This window comes from Silene latifolia, chromosome 5, assembly GCF_048544455.1.
Source record: "Silene latifolia isolate original U9 population chromosome 5, ASM4854445v1, whole genome shotgun sequence".
NCBI lineage: Eukaryota > Viridiplantae > Streptophyta > Magnoliopsida > Caryophyllales > Caryophyllaceae > Silene > Silene latifolia.
This window is the reverse complement of record NC_133530.1, coordinates 59,779,114-59,795,445: the sequence shown is the minus strand read 5'-3', so window position 1 is coordinate 59,795,445 and position 16,332 is coordinate 59,779,114. Positions and strand designations below refer to the sequence as shown.

General features: G+C 36.9%; 1 protein-coding gene across 1 annotated transcript; it reads right to left on the bottom strand.

The window, feature by feature from the left end:
- Nucleotides 1–4,094: 4,094 nt before the first annotated feature.
- LOC141657455 (uncharacterized) lies at nucleotides 4,095–10,359 on the bottom strand. The gene is made up of 9 exons (XM_074464704.1): nucleotides 10,088–10,359; nucleotides 9,872–9,969; nucleotides 9,354–9,526; nucleotides 8,649–8,742; nucleotides 7,836–7,946; nucleotides 7,630–7,719; nucleotides 5,500–5,585; nucleotides 5,359–5,423; nucleotides 4,095–4,358 (listed from the first exon to the last, which is right to left on the bottom strand). The coding sequence occupies exons 1-9, from the start codon at nucleotides 10,287–10,289 to the stop codon at nucleotides 4,252–4,254; spliced, it is 1,026 nt and encodes a 341-aa protein (XP_074320805.1). The 5' UTR covers nucleotides 10,290–10,359; the 3' UTR covers nucleotides 4,095–4,251.
- Between the last annotated feature and the right edge of the window lie 5,973 nt (nucleotides 10,360–16,332).

Sequence of the window (16,332 nt, the reverse complement as noted above, 5' to 3'; positions counted from 1 at the left end):
CTTAAACAACATAATTAGCTCTATCAATGAATTAAATCACACCCCGTATGACTACCTAGTGAACTCGAATCCCTAAACTCTTTAATATTATTGTTATTCATCTTTATTTTACATTGTTATTAGTTGCTAGAAAACTAACAATCAAAACTCCCATAAATTGTTACTTTAAGACAGACTTAGACATTAGCAAATAGATTATTACCGCCTCCATGTGGATACGATACCCTACTTACCGCTAGCTATTGTTAGTAGTATTATAGGATTTATTTTGATTAAGGTGATGCGACTTTAGCCTTATCAATTATTATTATTATTATTCCGTCTCATACATAATTCGTATAAATAATATAAAATATATAATTATAAAATACGGGGTATTACACTCTTCCCCCCTTAAAATGAATTTCGTCCCCCATGTTCGCCCCACTCTTTCCTTTCCTCAAGTCTCATCATTAATTCTCCTATATTTTCTAGCAATTGGTCTCCCTTGTGACGGGTTACCATTTGTGACGGATATTTTGTGAGATAAAATGGTAACAAAATGGATTAGTGGAGAAAGGGGACCACATGAATAGTGTTGCAGAGAGAGAAAAAGTGGGTACATTGTGAGGTAAAATGGTCTCCGTCTTCAGCTTGACGGATATGTCATGTCTTCAATGAGATTTTGTGATTTTCTAGTAAGCCAATTTGCTAGGGCTATAAAATGATTGTAATTAAATATTGTTAAAAGGATAACTTTTCAATCGCCTACTATATTTCCTAGTGAGCCAACTTGCTCAAGTGACCCGCCCCGTTTTCTACTCATTTGGTATGTATCCTACACGTCACAACTCATTTAGTATGTATCATATCCGTTGCAAGTTTGCGATGAATAGTTCCGTCACAAATGATAATTTGTGAAAAAACAAGTTACTTTAAGGAGAGGGCGGGGGAATCTTAAACATGTAGGTAGTAGCACAGGTGTATGCGTAGACATGAATGGTAAAAGAAAAAAGAAGATGAAAAGTCAACGAAATGAAGAACAAATCAAACGAAATTATTGAAAACTTAGAATAATCATAACAAACAGAAGTAATACAAGGAGCTTAGTACAAGAATTGCAATCTGATCATGTTTATATATATAATAGTAAATCGTCAATAACAACGGTAAACAGCAACGACGCCCCTCCGAGGTTGTGAAGGAGCACAGAGATAGAAGAGCATAACAACTAGGAACATCAATACCAGAACTCCATTGATATCAATAATGCTACCGCCGTCGTCTTCCGATGAACAACACAATTTCCCCATCGATCACCACCTGCCCTTAGCTTGTGTTTCTCTTGTGATGAGTTTTGAGAAACTTGACTTTGCTCAAGTCTCTTGTTTGTTTTTTTGTAATTTGTTCTTATTAATAGACGATGCTACTACGTACGTGGTTTGATATGTTCCAACACCAACTCACCAAGTTGGAGTTTGTACAATGTTTTTTTTTATCGTAAGATATAGGTAGTGTACAAAAGGTGTACAAAAGGTGGGTGATTTTATTCATTTTATTTATGTTTATTAGTATTACCCTAAAATTTGGGAGAGAGTAGTTTCTCAATAAATTATTAAGAGATTATTTTTTCGTATTCTTTTATTAGTATTTTGTGACCTTTTTATTATTGATTGTGACCATTTATTATTGATCGTGACATAGTAATTTTGTACCTATTTACATCATAAATGTACTCATTTTATCTTTGATCTTTATTTGTACCTATTTTATTATCTTTAGGGTGTGTTTGGATTGAGTGATTTGGAAAGAAAAGAAAGGGAGGAAGAGTGGGGATTTAAAATCTCTTGTTTGGATAGCAAATGAGGGTAGAGGGAAATGAAGGAGAGAGATTTGGAGGGATTTAATTTCCCTTCTCCAAACCTAATCAAAATCTCTCCACAATAGACAAGATTTGGTGGAAAATTGTATCCAAACAACCACACTTCATTCCCCTTCCCCTTCCCCTTCCCTTCTCTCCTTTTCCCTTCCCTCTTTCCCCTCCCCTCCCTTTCCCTCCACTTTTGCTATCCAAACACACCCTAAATACCACCTTTTCTTAAAATTATAAAATAATCTCTTAATAAATTTATAAAATACCATCTCTCCGAAAACCTATTAATTATATTATTGGGATTCAATTGTTTGGACTTATCAACCTAACTCTTGCATACTTGCATATGTTAACATCTCTTTTGTACTGAGCCGCATTTTATATTCCAACGACCGAAAAAAAAAAGGACTTGTAGGGTGACTTATTAAGGGTTGTTGGAAGATACAAGTGTGAAGTACAATACAGCAATTAGAAAGCACCGAGTATCTTTTAAAACAGGTTATTTTGATATTTTCTAGAAAAATGGAATTTTGAGACTATTTTAGTACCAAATACAACCACTTTTGAAAAACACGTTACTATAAACTGTGTAAAACTAGCTGGATCATTGTTGTTACATTTAATAATAAAATAATCACGAAATCCCATCTTTTTAAAAAGACGAAAATAGTCCATCTAAAACAAGAATTTGTAAGGTAAATGAACTGAAATGCAATTATTGTTTTGTTCTTATTGAAATGAAATGCATAGTGAATATGAAGTCGTTTTATACTTGTATATGATATGCGATCTTACTCGATTTATATTTTCAGAACTTGAAAGTCTGTCAATTAAATATGCAATTATTGTTTTGTTCTTCTAATTGTTGGCAATATTTTGAAGGACAAATAGCATGTGAAATATTCACATTCCACGATATTTAGTTGATTAAGATTTATATGAGCTAATAACAGATTCACAAATTAAATGGTTATATGTAGGAATTTGTAATACTTGGTAAGTGACAAATCACATAATTTTAGAATTTATGTGAATTAAAAATGTTGTTTGGTTTTGTGTGAATTGGGGTAATTAAATGACTTCTTATTTCGCCATTCACATAAATTTATTTAGGTGTTGTTTGGCCTTGCTTATGGAAAATGACTTTTCCTTTTTAAAAGGAGTTTATTCATAAGTTACTTTTCGGAAAAGTTTTAGTTGTTTGGCCATACTTTTGTAAAAGCGATTTCCCACAAAATTTATATGTTTGGCCTAATTACTCTAATACAACTTTTGTTTGCTTATTTGGTTCTTTATGTAAAAAGTAGAAGTAGAAGTAGTAAATATCTACTTCTTCTTTTGGGGGTGAATAATCAGTTTTTGACTTCTCAAAAGCACTTTTAAAACTCTCTAATTTACCATGTTTGGCCAAGCTACTACTTTTTCAATCACAAAAGCACTTTTTAAGCTTGGCCAAACAGCACCTTATTATGTGTTTTTTAGAGAGTAACCGAACAACCCCAAAAAAGCCTAAAGTAATATATTGATTAGAATGTTATTCTTATCAACTCAAATTACGTGTAAAACTGTTGTTCAATATATAACCGATTTCTCCTTTTCCTCTCTAAAAACCTAGCCTCCATCAATCAATCGGGGGCTTCCATCGATAATTAAACGATGGTAAGCCCCAAAATAGCTTTGTTTATCAGTTACTAATAGGAAAAGTTACAAATTAATCAATAAAAGTCTCCCTTTTAGTGAGATTCGTTTGTTTTCGGAGTATTTTTTGTCCTTTATGTTCTAGGGTTTAGTTTTATGAGTAATATAGAGAGAAGTGTGATTTATTAATGATCCGTTATACGTCTCTACAATGGGTACAAATTATTCGTCGGCAATTGTTGGTGCCAACAAAAGGTAAAATTCGAGAAAAAGGATTACGCATCGGATGTATTACCTCACACCATTTTGGTTTTTGAGTTTATATGTATCTTTTTTTAGCGTTTTAAATTTATAAGTTTTATAATAATTTTTTAATGACACAACTAAAAATTAATTGAATTTATAAGTATATTTTTTTAGCAATGTTGTATTTTTTTTTTTTTTGCTTAATATTTAAATGAATGAGCTCAAAAACTTTATAATAAAACTCATGTTTTTTTAAATAAAACTCAAAAAATTATTATAAAACTCAGAAAATACAAAATCCAGATATACTACCTCTGATGTATAATCTATGTACTAGTAAATTTCCTCCATCAAAAAATCAAACGAAAGATCCTCTTAAAACTACTCAAAACACATTGTTACAACTTACAACCATTCATTTGAATATAATAAAAGCAAATACTGTATATATAAGGCTCAACATTTAACTATCCAATATCGACGGGCAATTAATACAAGTATCCCAATCGTCACATTTACATTGCTTTAAGAAAATTAGCAAAGCTATCAAATTTGGGTTGCCATCCAAGCTCTTCTCGGGTTTTGGTGTTATTTAATCTCTTTCCAAGCACACCGTCAACACCTGCATATTTGAACACCGCTATAAATGGTAGAAAGCACGAACTAGCTTCTTCAGCGATTCACAGCTAGAGTATTAAATTTTCAGGGGTGTAGTTGTTTTGATCTGTGGTTATGGTTCTTTGTCTCCTTACTTTCGGAGATGCACACATTCAACACCACACACAAAAACATGTCCACGGATACTGAACCTGAAACTTGCCACTCTCACACTTCTCTAGAAGACCCAAAAATTAGACGCACATGACAAAAGTAGATGTAGACCAACTGAGCAAGAGGCTCTATATGAATTACATTTAGTACTCCCACCAACAAATTCAAAATCACTCTCATAAAAGAAGTGGGATTAGGACATTTGAACTTGAAGAGAGTAGATTTATTGATTGATAGCCTTATTTCTCATATACATCTCTTTACTTTTACTTTTAAAAACTTTGTTGTTTTGACGTGGTCACTCTGGCGGTAGAATTGAGCTATGGTACCCAAACCCAAGTCCAAATAACATAGCTTTTGATAAACACACCATAGTCATCTCTTTACCACTAAAGTCATATGGGAAGAATGAATTGGGGATTGATGTAATACTCCCTTCATCTCACAAAACTCAAATAAGAGCGTTGTATAGATACAACATTCACATTTCAAGTTATATGCACCTCATTTTATAAAATTTATATTATGTTGCACGCATACAACATTCTTCAAGAAGAGTAAGTAATCTCACTTATAATGTCTCTATTTCTATAAGTCATATTTAAGATTTAGTGATGAAATATGATTATTATGCGTTTACTTTAGAATTTGTATATAAAGATATCAGTATATCACATGTGAAATAGAGCGAGTACTTTAATCTAGGGACAACAAAAAAAAATTCATTTATCTGTTACTCGAAGAAAAGGGTCGTTTCTATTTGGATGCACAAAAAATCGAAAGGGTAAGTGAGGTGAAGAGGTAATAATTTTTGCTTTAAATATGAGATGACCAAACAGAAGTCTAGTTACCTGTAAAGCCCTCAAACTTCTTGCTGAATTTTCCACTTTCATTTACCAAGTCCATAATTTCCTGCCTACATGACAGACAAACAAGAAGACATTAAGTAATGCGCAAAGGGGAAGAGATAGTAATCCAGGCCAAAGAAGTACCTTGAGAGAGGATGATTGTCACAACCCAGAAAGACCCTTCCATGTAGATCCTTTTTCATGATTGCAATGGCCAAGGAAGCTGCATCCTGGCAGAGGAACAGAAGGATCAGTGTTTGGTACACAAGCTTAATCTAATTACTAAACAGAACGCATATCTAATTGACTTTCTACAAATAATTAAAAGGTTCATTAACAACCGCAGTAATAACAACGGAGTATTTTATAAACGTTTTATAGAACTCCTACTGACTAATTTTTCAAAGACTTCTCTCCAAATCTCTCACCAAATGTCTGAAAACAAAATTCCAACAAATATCAATCATGAGTGATCTTTTCTTCGACAAAAGTCAGTGTTGGACAATTATGAAAATCACTGATGATGATATTCACCAGAGATTCACCCGACTTTTTTTTTTTTTTGCTAAAATTGACTTTTGGTAAGAGTCAAACAAGTGGTAGATATGATATATTCATGCAGTTCTGAAAAACGTATATAGAAAGAAAAGCCATCTCAAACAGCATACTGCAAACTGAGTAGGAGTTAAAATATACACATGCTTTCTTTAGAAGTTTATATGGAGTAATTTTATTAGTTTTATGACAAGAAAACTTGCGCTTGAAAAGAAAACAAATTATATACAGCAGTACAGGGCTAGATGTTCTCTAAAAAAATGAGGAAAGAAATAACTACCACTATGCTAGTGGTAATTAAAATTAGTCAAATCGAGTAATACAACAACAACAACAACATCAGAGCCTTAATCCCAAAATGATTTGGGGTCGGCTGACATGAATCATCCTTTCGAACCGTCCATGGGTGAACGCACGCCTCAAAATGCGAATAAAAAAGGGAAGATGAAAAACAAAAAGGAAGAACGAAAATGTAATGGAAAGTCAAGGTAAACTTAGGGGTTTTAAAATCGAATTCCGTCTTTCTTTTATAAAAACTTAAAATTTAAATCGAGAGAAAAGATTAAAACGATTTTTAAAAACCGAAATAGAGTTAAGGATCCGGAATGGACCAGGTAAAATCTATAAGAAAGTGGTTGGTGAAAAAGTGTAATAAAGGAGAGAAAAATAAATAATTTAATTTCTTTAAATTAAATAAAAAAAACATTAAATCTGTCAAAAAACATCAAATACTAAAAATCCACATGTATCCTTTCCCTCCATTGTGCCCTCTCCGTCACCATACTCTCCTCAAGCCCCAGAACTCTCATATCGTGCTCTATCACTCTCAACCATGTCTGTCTCGGTCTTCCTCTACCTCTAGGGATCTTTTCTGTTCTCCAAGTCTCCAGCCTCCTAACTGGTGCGTCCATAGGTCTCCTTCTCACATGGCCAAACCATCTTAGTCGATTTTCCATCATCTTAGTCAAATCGAGTAATCAACCCATAAAAAGCCTAGCTAAGACACAATAGTGAAGCAAGCAAGAAGATTAACCGTCTTTTTCCAATTTCTGAAAGCCACAGGGTCCAAAGAATTAAGTAGGCGGATCTCCAAAGAGATTTCACTTCCTTATTTCTCCCAAAACTAGCAAAATAAGCACCCACAAGTACATCTAAATTGTTGACCACCAGGTCAATCAGAATCGATGATGCAGAGTAATGTGCTGCAGCGAATGTTTGCCTCTAGCCATCGTGGAAAAAGGATGTGTGCCTTGTCTAGCAAGCTGTGTTCTCTGATTTGGTTTCAAGAGTCGGACATAGTCAATTTGTGAAAAAGTCATGGTTTTGGACAGAAATGGAGTCTCATGGTGTCGTGTCAAGTCGGAGGGTCGGAGGACACCAGATACACATTCAAAGCGAAGTCTCAAAGTGAGATAGCCAGATTGCGAGATTTGCAAGTTTTACAAGAGTTAAACTTAATCAAAGAAACATGCGTAGGCTTTGAAAGTTTGACCTTTTTTAAAATATTTTATTTCTGTCCAACAAATAATTAAGAGACATGCAGCTATAGCCACTTTTAAATAATACCATGAACCAGAATTTTCATATTGAAGCCAGGATCACGAAGGTGATATGATGGTCAAGGAAACCACAAGAGAAAAATTAAAATCAATTGGAAACTATTAGCATATCAGTGACATATGTCAGTAAAAAAATTAGTGAGAGAGAAAAATGATTTACTTCATAGTGTATGAGGTTAACAATATGATCTGGACGTAGTTCCGTAGTTCCTTGATTCAACCAATATGTGTGAGCACCTCTATCTGCTTTGTATGAAGAGTTGAGGTTGCAGTAATAATATACTACTTCTATTCCACATTGATTTTTTAATAAATTCTTGTCGTGCATATCTAGAGAAAACAAAAAGAAAGAATCCTAAAGGATATGTATAGTCCTGCCAATCGAAGAACACAGCCACCATGCTCTAGAACCACATTTTCCGCTTTTAAGAGAACATCAGTCCTGGGGCTCTTTCCTAATGGTACCACAGGAGTGTCCTGTAAATACATGGAGGCAAACAGATGTTTCATCAATATCAGAAATACATAAACCTAGTACAGTAATAGCAGAAAACATGGTTCTAGCTTTGTAAACGTGTGGAGTTGTGAAAAGTTGTATTAAGAAACATTTGTATACTAGAGGAGTAGAGGGTATGTTGAAGCGTGGCATCTTAATTTTAGAATTTTTTTTAGGAGTTTTTGTTTTATTCAAATTAGATAAATTTGTATTCTATCTAATTTGACATCTTTTATAAATACAATATTGTCATTTTATCAAGGAAATCAGCTCATATAGGTTTTTAATATCTCCAGCAACAACTCTTTTTTTATGTTGAAAAACAGGAATCCAGTGTACTGGATAGAATCATTGCCTTTCACTCACCAAAACCATTTAGAAGTATCATAGAGCAACATTTAAATATCTCTGTGGCAATGGAATTTTAAGGGGAAGAGATTATCAGCATAGCATAAGACAGGCCAGCCAAATGGAGGAAGAAGATGATCGTTCTACAAACACATATCTAATATTTACATTAAGAGGGGACAATGTAGGAATGAATCAGGATACCAACGAGGAATAAAAAGAATTGAACTGAAAGTGATGAGAGAGAGTATGAGACCATCAGAAGCGCTGGTGCAAAAAAAAAAAAAAAAAGCACAAGCATCAATAACTGCAATGCGGCACTGCATATTCTGTACCTCATCACAATACCCATTGTCCGTACAGTTATATGGTGCAGAGCTTGACGTGAAGACAAAGGAGCCTTCACCGTTCCAGCATGACATCGCTTCCCTGCTTACATTACGGTTAATAACAATCGATGACAACACATATGATTTTGTTGACATGGAGTACACAAAAGAAATGCATAGGAATGTAATTATAAGTATGGAAACTAGGAAGACGTAAAGAAAATGCTGAGCTAAAAGATGTATCTCAAGTATCTATGATGTAGGGAAGGACTCTATAAAAGGAAGAGAATTGTATCCAGCAGGAAGGCTTCTAGCAATTAGGATTATGTCTTAAATGCGATATTCATGACTGAGTATATGAAAAATTCTCAGCTGAGACTGAAGTGATTTTTAATTGGATCCTCATTATAGAAAGATTGAGAACGTTTCTCCGGCTCTATAAAGCTTGATAGGATACACAAACAATTTCATTAAAGTGAATTACTAGGGAATACAAAATAACTATAAACCTTGACACGATATATACATACCAACTTGCCAAGGCTTTCTGAATGCATCAGCCTAGACATCATATCCCATAGTAATGACATTATTAACCACAATTAATCGTCAATTATTATAAGTGAATGACTTGAAGCAAGATTATTTGTACGGAAATCTAATACCAACATGAGCATATATAAGTGCAACGGCAATCACCTAAAGGCTCACCTGACATCAGCGGTATAATCCAAACTCTTTGACGGGGGAGCACAGAAAATTACGTAGGAAAATTGGCGAGGGAGACTCGATCCCTTAACAGAAGGAAGAATCCCAAATTGAAGCAAATCAGCATGATGATCAGTAGTAGCAGTCTGTCCATAGAGTTGACATCCAGGAAATTCCTAGGCAATTAAACAATATACATCATAATCCATGCATCAACTTTAGTTCTGAAATATAGCACAAAAAACATGAATCTACAAAACCCATATTTAGGGGAAATATCCAATAAAAGCAACCCTTGCGTAATTCTTTAAGACCGCCAAGCCTTGAAACGGGAAATGAGTTAATGAGCCAATACGAAATAGGTGATTAGAGACAAAAACTTATACAATTGTGATCCAAAGTGATACAACATGCCGGAAAGACACGACCCCAATCGAGTCATGTCGTAAATAAGCCAACCCAAGTGACGTGTTTGTCAGGTCTAAATTATAAATACGGCAGTGAAACTCAAAGAAATGTACCTGACGCCATTGTTGAGCGACTAAGCGGCCAAGAACACCAGGTCCAACAATAAGAAGATCATTTTGCCCAACTCCCTTAGACGACGTCGTTTCCAATTCTTCAATCAATAAATTCAAATCAGTCAAATTTAAACAGAACGTTGACATATATATACCGCATTATGTATGAAACAGTAAATTACGTAAAATTAAATACTGTATAAAGTAATGAATTACCAGTGAAAGATGAAGCCTTGGGTAGGAGAGTGGAAGACGTTGGTGGTGACGATGATGACAGGCAGATGGAGTTAGACTTGGGATTAAGAGACAGATGTGATGGTGAATTCAGTGAGTTGGGGAATTTGGGGAATTTGAAATGGTAGAGTGGTGCTGATGATTTGGGAGATTGGATGACCTTCATTATGGTCTGCCTATCCATTCATTATCCTCTGTTTTTTTACAACCAGCTCACTAATGGATTCATGGTCATTCATCACTACGACTAGGGGTCGTCAAAGATAAGGGTCGGGCCGGCTTACCAATCTGGCCACTTTTCACCCGGCCAGGTTGGTCCGTGAACAGACCGGCCCACCCGACCCGCCCATTCATACGGGTTGTGCCCAAGTCCAACATTCAACTACCCCACCCCCCTTTAGCCCGCCCCAACTCTAAAACCCGCCTAGGCCCGCCCTTAGTCCGCCATTTGACCCTACGCTAGGCTGGTTCCGTGTACACCTCCACCAGGCCCCGCCCGACTCATCCCCCCATTCGGATGTGCATGGGCTCACCTACTCTGAGGCGGTCCGTCCCTTGACCCGTTCGGGCCGAGTCTGTAACACCCTCATACTTCAAGTGCCTTACCAGAACCACTTAAGGCATGAGAATGCTACCATCTCGGTTACCCGAGGCAATGATAATCAAATAGACAATAACGAAACGTACTTTAATAATAATAAAGTTTAAGGCGATACAACCAAAACGAAACTGATAAAAGAAAATACAAAGGTTCTCAAATATTAAACCAACTAGCTAAAGAACAACGTTCGACACAGCGGAAGGCTTCTAAAACAGCTTGTGATGACTCAACCCAGCTATCCCATGCGCATCAATCATACCTGCTCATTAACTGCTCACCACCCCCGAATGGATCACCACAGTTTTTAAAACATTTAAACGGAGTCAGTACTGATTACACAAAACAAACAGCTGCAGAGAAACAGTATTACAAACAACTCAATCAACACCACACAATCTCCACAACTCCATCTCCAACTCCACATATCTGACTACACACTAGTGTGTGTAGCCCTGCTAGAGTACCCATCGCAACAAGTACTCCTCGCCGCCAGTGGGGGACCGCAGCCGTTCCCACCTAAACCCCGCTCATCTCCATCGAGCGATAAACCCATGTTCATTAATGTGCACATCCCTTATGTGGCGGGTTCCACAAAAGGCGAATCAAGGGCGTGAAGCCACTCCCACAAGTGACTCCACTCAGCCAGGGAAGCACCCCGAAGATCACATACAGTTATACAATCAATCAACAAGATACTACCAACAATCACCAAAACCAATCCAACATAACGATTAATCAACAATCACCACAACAGTTACCAATACAATATGTAGCCAATACTGAGTAGGGAAACCCTACCTGGAATAGCAATCGCCAAGATCGTCACAATCAGCTAATCAAAATCGTTCTTCAATGAAATCACTTCCTATCAAACATACAATCATACAATCACAACCACATACATACAAATCACCCAAAACCCCCAAAATCACCCAATTAGGGTTTTAAAGAAACTCAACCAAATGCTATAAAAATTATACAAGGAACTTACCCTTGACACGATGATCACAACGGCGTAAAGAACGAGATTATCCGACGAACCTAGCCTTGGGGATTTGCCAACAACGCGACGAGAGAGAACTACGTAACTTTTTTTTTCTTTTAAAAGGTTTAGAAAGGTTAAAAAGTGATTAAAGAAACTGGCGGAAACCTTTTATATTAATCTCGCGTTATTAGCAAAACCCGTCAAAACAACCCCGTAAAACACACTTACTCGATCGAGTAAGTGACTTACTCGATCGAGTGACCCTTACTCGATCGAGTCCCCAACTTACTCGATCGAGTACCCTACAGGCAGACTACTGTTTTGCGTAAAAAGCTACTTACTAGAAAGAGTAAGCCCCGCTCGATAGAGTACCCAAAGACATATAAAACCGTAGTATTACAGTCTTCCCTCCTTAAAAAGAACTTCGTCCCCGAAGTTCCAACCCATAAACAAAAACAAACCACACTAACACCACTCCGACACAACAACATACCAAAACTCAAAACAAAACTCCAACCTACAGATCATGACTCGTAACACCAATTCCACCAACTATTCCTACCTTCAAAACATGGCTCACGATATCGTATCAACTACATTATGTCTCTCTCGACACTAACTTCATACACTACCAACTACCGTCCACAAACGTTGCTAGCTCCGTAACATAACATCTACTAGAAAATCCAATATCAAGACACTCATAAACATCAAACGGAATGTTACATTCTACCACTCTTAAAAGTAACTTCGTCTTCGAAGTTTACTCCCACTCATAGCATCATCATCCAACTGTCAACATTATCGAACTCATAAACATCCTCACCCAACTGTCAACACTATCTTACTCATAAACATCCTCACCCAACTGTCAACACTATCGAAGAATTCTCACACTCCTGGACATCACACTACTACAAGCATGGCCATGGCCTTTTAACAATAACAACCACAATACAAATACAAATCCATCTTTTATTCTTCACTAAGACTCAATCTTCGAATTCTCACACTCCTGGACATCACACTACTACAATCACGGCCATGGCCTTTTAACAATATCAACCAAATTAGGGGTGGGCACCGGTCCAAAACCGGACCGGACCGGAACCGGAATCCACAAAATTCATGGACCGGGCCGGACCGGATTAGAAAAATTCGGACCAAATACAAATCCATCTTTTATTCTTCACTAAGACTCAATCTTTTGGACCGGAATAAAAATCTTTTAAGAAAAAAATGCAAATAACAATAATTCCGGCATTCGGTCCAAACCGTCCGGACCCCGGGACATCACACTTAGAAAATGGTGGACCGGACTACAATCACGGCCATTTTTTCCGGTCCGGCCTTTTAACAATATCAACCACAATACAAATACAAATCCATCTTTTATTCTTCACTAAGACTCAATCTTCCAAATCTACTACAACATCTACAACCATCAAACTCTCTTTGCCGCATCCTACTCCTCTTAAGATAAATGTTACGTCCTCGTAACTCACTAATACTAAATCATTGGCCATATCTTCTCATTATCCTCATCACCATCGCATGTCAAAGATGACCGCCTATAATCTAAACACTCACCATTCCTATATCCAAGGCTCTCTTACTTAAACAGCTCTCGTACCTCAATTCATTCTGCACTCCATCTAACCAATACCACAAAATCCTTATCATAACCAATACTCTAACTCTTCCACATTACCGCAACACGACATACCTCTCTATATAAACTATATAAAACTCATATCGCCAAAAGCACAACTCACGATCCACACTTGTTACGTACACTCACACTAGATTCTCAAGTTATTTTCTTTCATTACCGCAAAACTCATACATGACTTAACATGACCCCACTTCCTAACACCCTACACTCACTATCTCAACAAAAGATTATGAACCACCTGCAGCTTTCAGATCATTACAACACATGTTCCACGAATCACTCGCCATGACTATGTCTACCGATGCCTCATCTTAAAACAAGATCAAAATTATTATAACAACCTCTCACAACCGTGTCCCATCAACAGAATATCGCTATACCATGCCGGCAACAGAAACATACACTGCTCTCTTCCATATCATACTCTACCCTCACTCCCAAACTGAAACTTGTAAGAAACATCAATAAACAAAACAACCGTCTATCTGTCCAAACTGAAACTCACAAGAAACAACAGCAAACAAAACAACAACTATGTATAACTGATATGTAATTTCGAGACTCAAATCGTAATCATCCCGCCTACTCCACCACAACCGGTGACGGCATCGCAACACCGTCACCAACAGCCGCACCGCAGCGCGAAAATACCCGTATCACAACACGGAGTACCGTGCCCGGGTCACCACCCGAGGCACCACAACCACACCGATAGACATCGCAACTTATACAATCCCATAAACACCGACTCAGTATAACTTCTCGGACAAGAAAATTTACTCAAATCCACTTTACTAAATCACCACGCAACATATTATATGAATTAGACAGATAAGAACCTCATGAATGTCATCCCCCTACCATATCACGGAATAACATATATCATGAATACATACAAGTATAACTAGCCATGCCAGATCACTCAAATTATTTTTATTTTTTTTTAAACATCATTCCACTAGGTTACCGTATCCAACATATATTAGAGCACATTCAGATAACAACTTTATAACTATCACACCATACCACTTCTCGTGAGGTCAGAACCTCACACAAACATTTATATACATATTAGACCCGTAATGACATTCAACCAGTCAATCCTGATCACGTAAGTTACCATCTGATAAAGGTTACCTCTCTCCCGAGCTTAACTCATATGCCCCTCATACACATTCTTCCATTCGCATGACCAGCACCTTCTGCCATATATAACCATACAGCTAACACTCACTACTACAAACCGCCTCTTAAGACTACGCCTTATACTTCCTCACAACCATACATATCAATCCGGTCTCTACAAAATCAACCTCTTTAGATTGGCCATCTTTCCTATTTATCATCACCCTTAACCACTAGTGACAACACCTCAACACTACCACCGTTCAGATATCAAACCTCTTACACTCACCTCTAAATATAGCAGTTCATTTTCTATCTTCGGTTAACATTCCAAATAACTAAAATCAAATTCACCAACTGATGTGACCATAATTAGAGCATATTTAGCCCCCGAATTAGCCTTGTTCCCATGCTTTTTAGTGCATATTTGGGTCATTTATTGTCTTTAGTCCTTTGTTTTGCATATTCTTTGAGGTTTTGTGTCCTTGGTAGGAAAGGAGTGCAAACCTTGCATTTTCATGGCAAAATGAAGCTAAATTGATTGAATTCAATGACCAAGCATCAAAGAGAAGACAAGATTAGAAGGCCTTTGTACATACTATAGTAGATGGGCAATGATGAGAAAAGATCCTTGCATCCTCGAGGAAATCCTCAAGGATTTTATGAAGAAAAATAAAGAAAAGAAGAAGGAAAGAAGTTGTAAGACAATCCGGGCGGATTGTCCACAAGACGCTCGTCCAGCACCCACAATCCGAGCGTCTTCCCCCTGTGGACGCCCAGAATCCGCCCGTCTTCCCCTTCTGGACGCCCGTCCAAAACGCCCAGAATCCGCCCGTCTTCCCCTTCTGGACGCCCGTCCAGATTCACCAAAATCCGCCCGTCCCGTGCCCTGGACGCCCGGATTCCCTAACAGCCTTTTCGTCTTCTACAAGCTTCAAGGAAGGATGCGCATATTTTTCTAAGACCGGCGAAAAGGAGACCGGAGTCTCCCTAGAGACCGGCGATTCCTCAAGGACTTAATCGTCATTTAAGCCCTTAGTAAACCCTAATTTATGTAACTAATCCCCACTATAAATACCCCATTAGTCTAATTAGAAGAGCATGTTCTTCTTAGCAATCTTTAGTGTAGTTAATATCAATCAAATCCCTCTTTAATCTTGTAATCAACATTTAATCAAGTTTTAATACAAGTTTCATTTCCTTAATCTCTCTCTTGTTCATCCTTTGTTTTGGGTAATTGAAGATTATTTGGGTTATTATTGGGAGATTGACAACCTTCCAATCAAGCATCAAGTACTTCTTTTATTCTTTACTTTATTATTGGAATCATTAGTAGGTATAATTCTCTTAATCCCTTTTTAATTATTGTTAATTATCTTCATTTATTCATCATGTTTCACTTTGTTGGTATGATTGACAACCTTGCTAGCATGTTCAACATGATAATGAGTGAGTAGTTTCCTTAGCTAGGGTTAATGGGTAATTAGGGGAAACCAACATGGGGGATGATTCATGCTTAAATTAATATGTTTTCATAGTTTATTTGCTTGCTTGTTGTGATCTCAACTTATGCACATGTTATGTTTGATGAAATGCGAGCCTATGAATCCTTGCATTTTTTACCCATCACCTATCTTTTCAATGAGACTTGTAAGACATAAACCAACTCGAGTCTCATTAGACCATGCATATAGTTGAGTAGGGAAGATTAAGTCGACTTGTAGGTGTTGTACAATCTAATCGATTCGGCTCCGGGACCCAAATTTTCCTAGGATTGTAAGATATAAACCAACTCAATCCATCACAACAATAATTGCTTACTTATAATTTGAGAATATGTT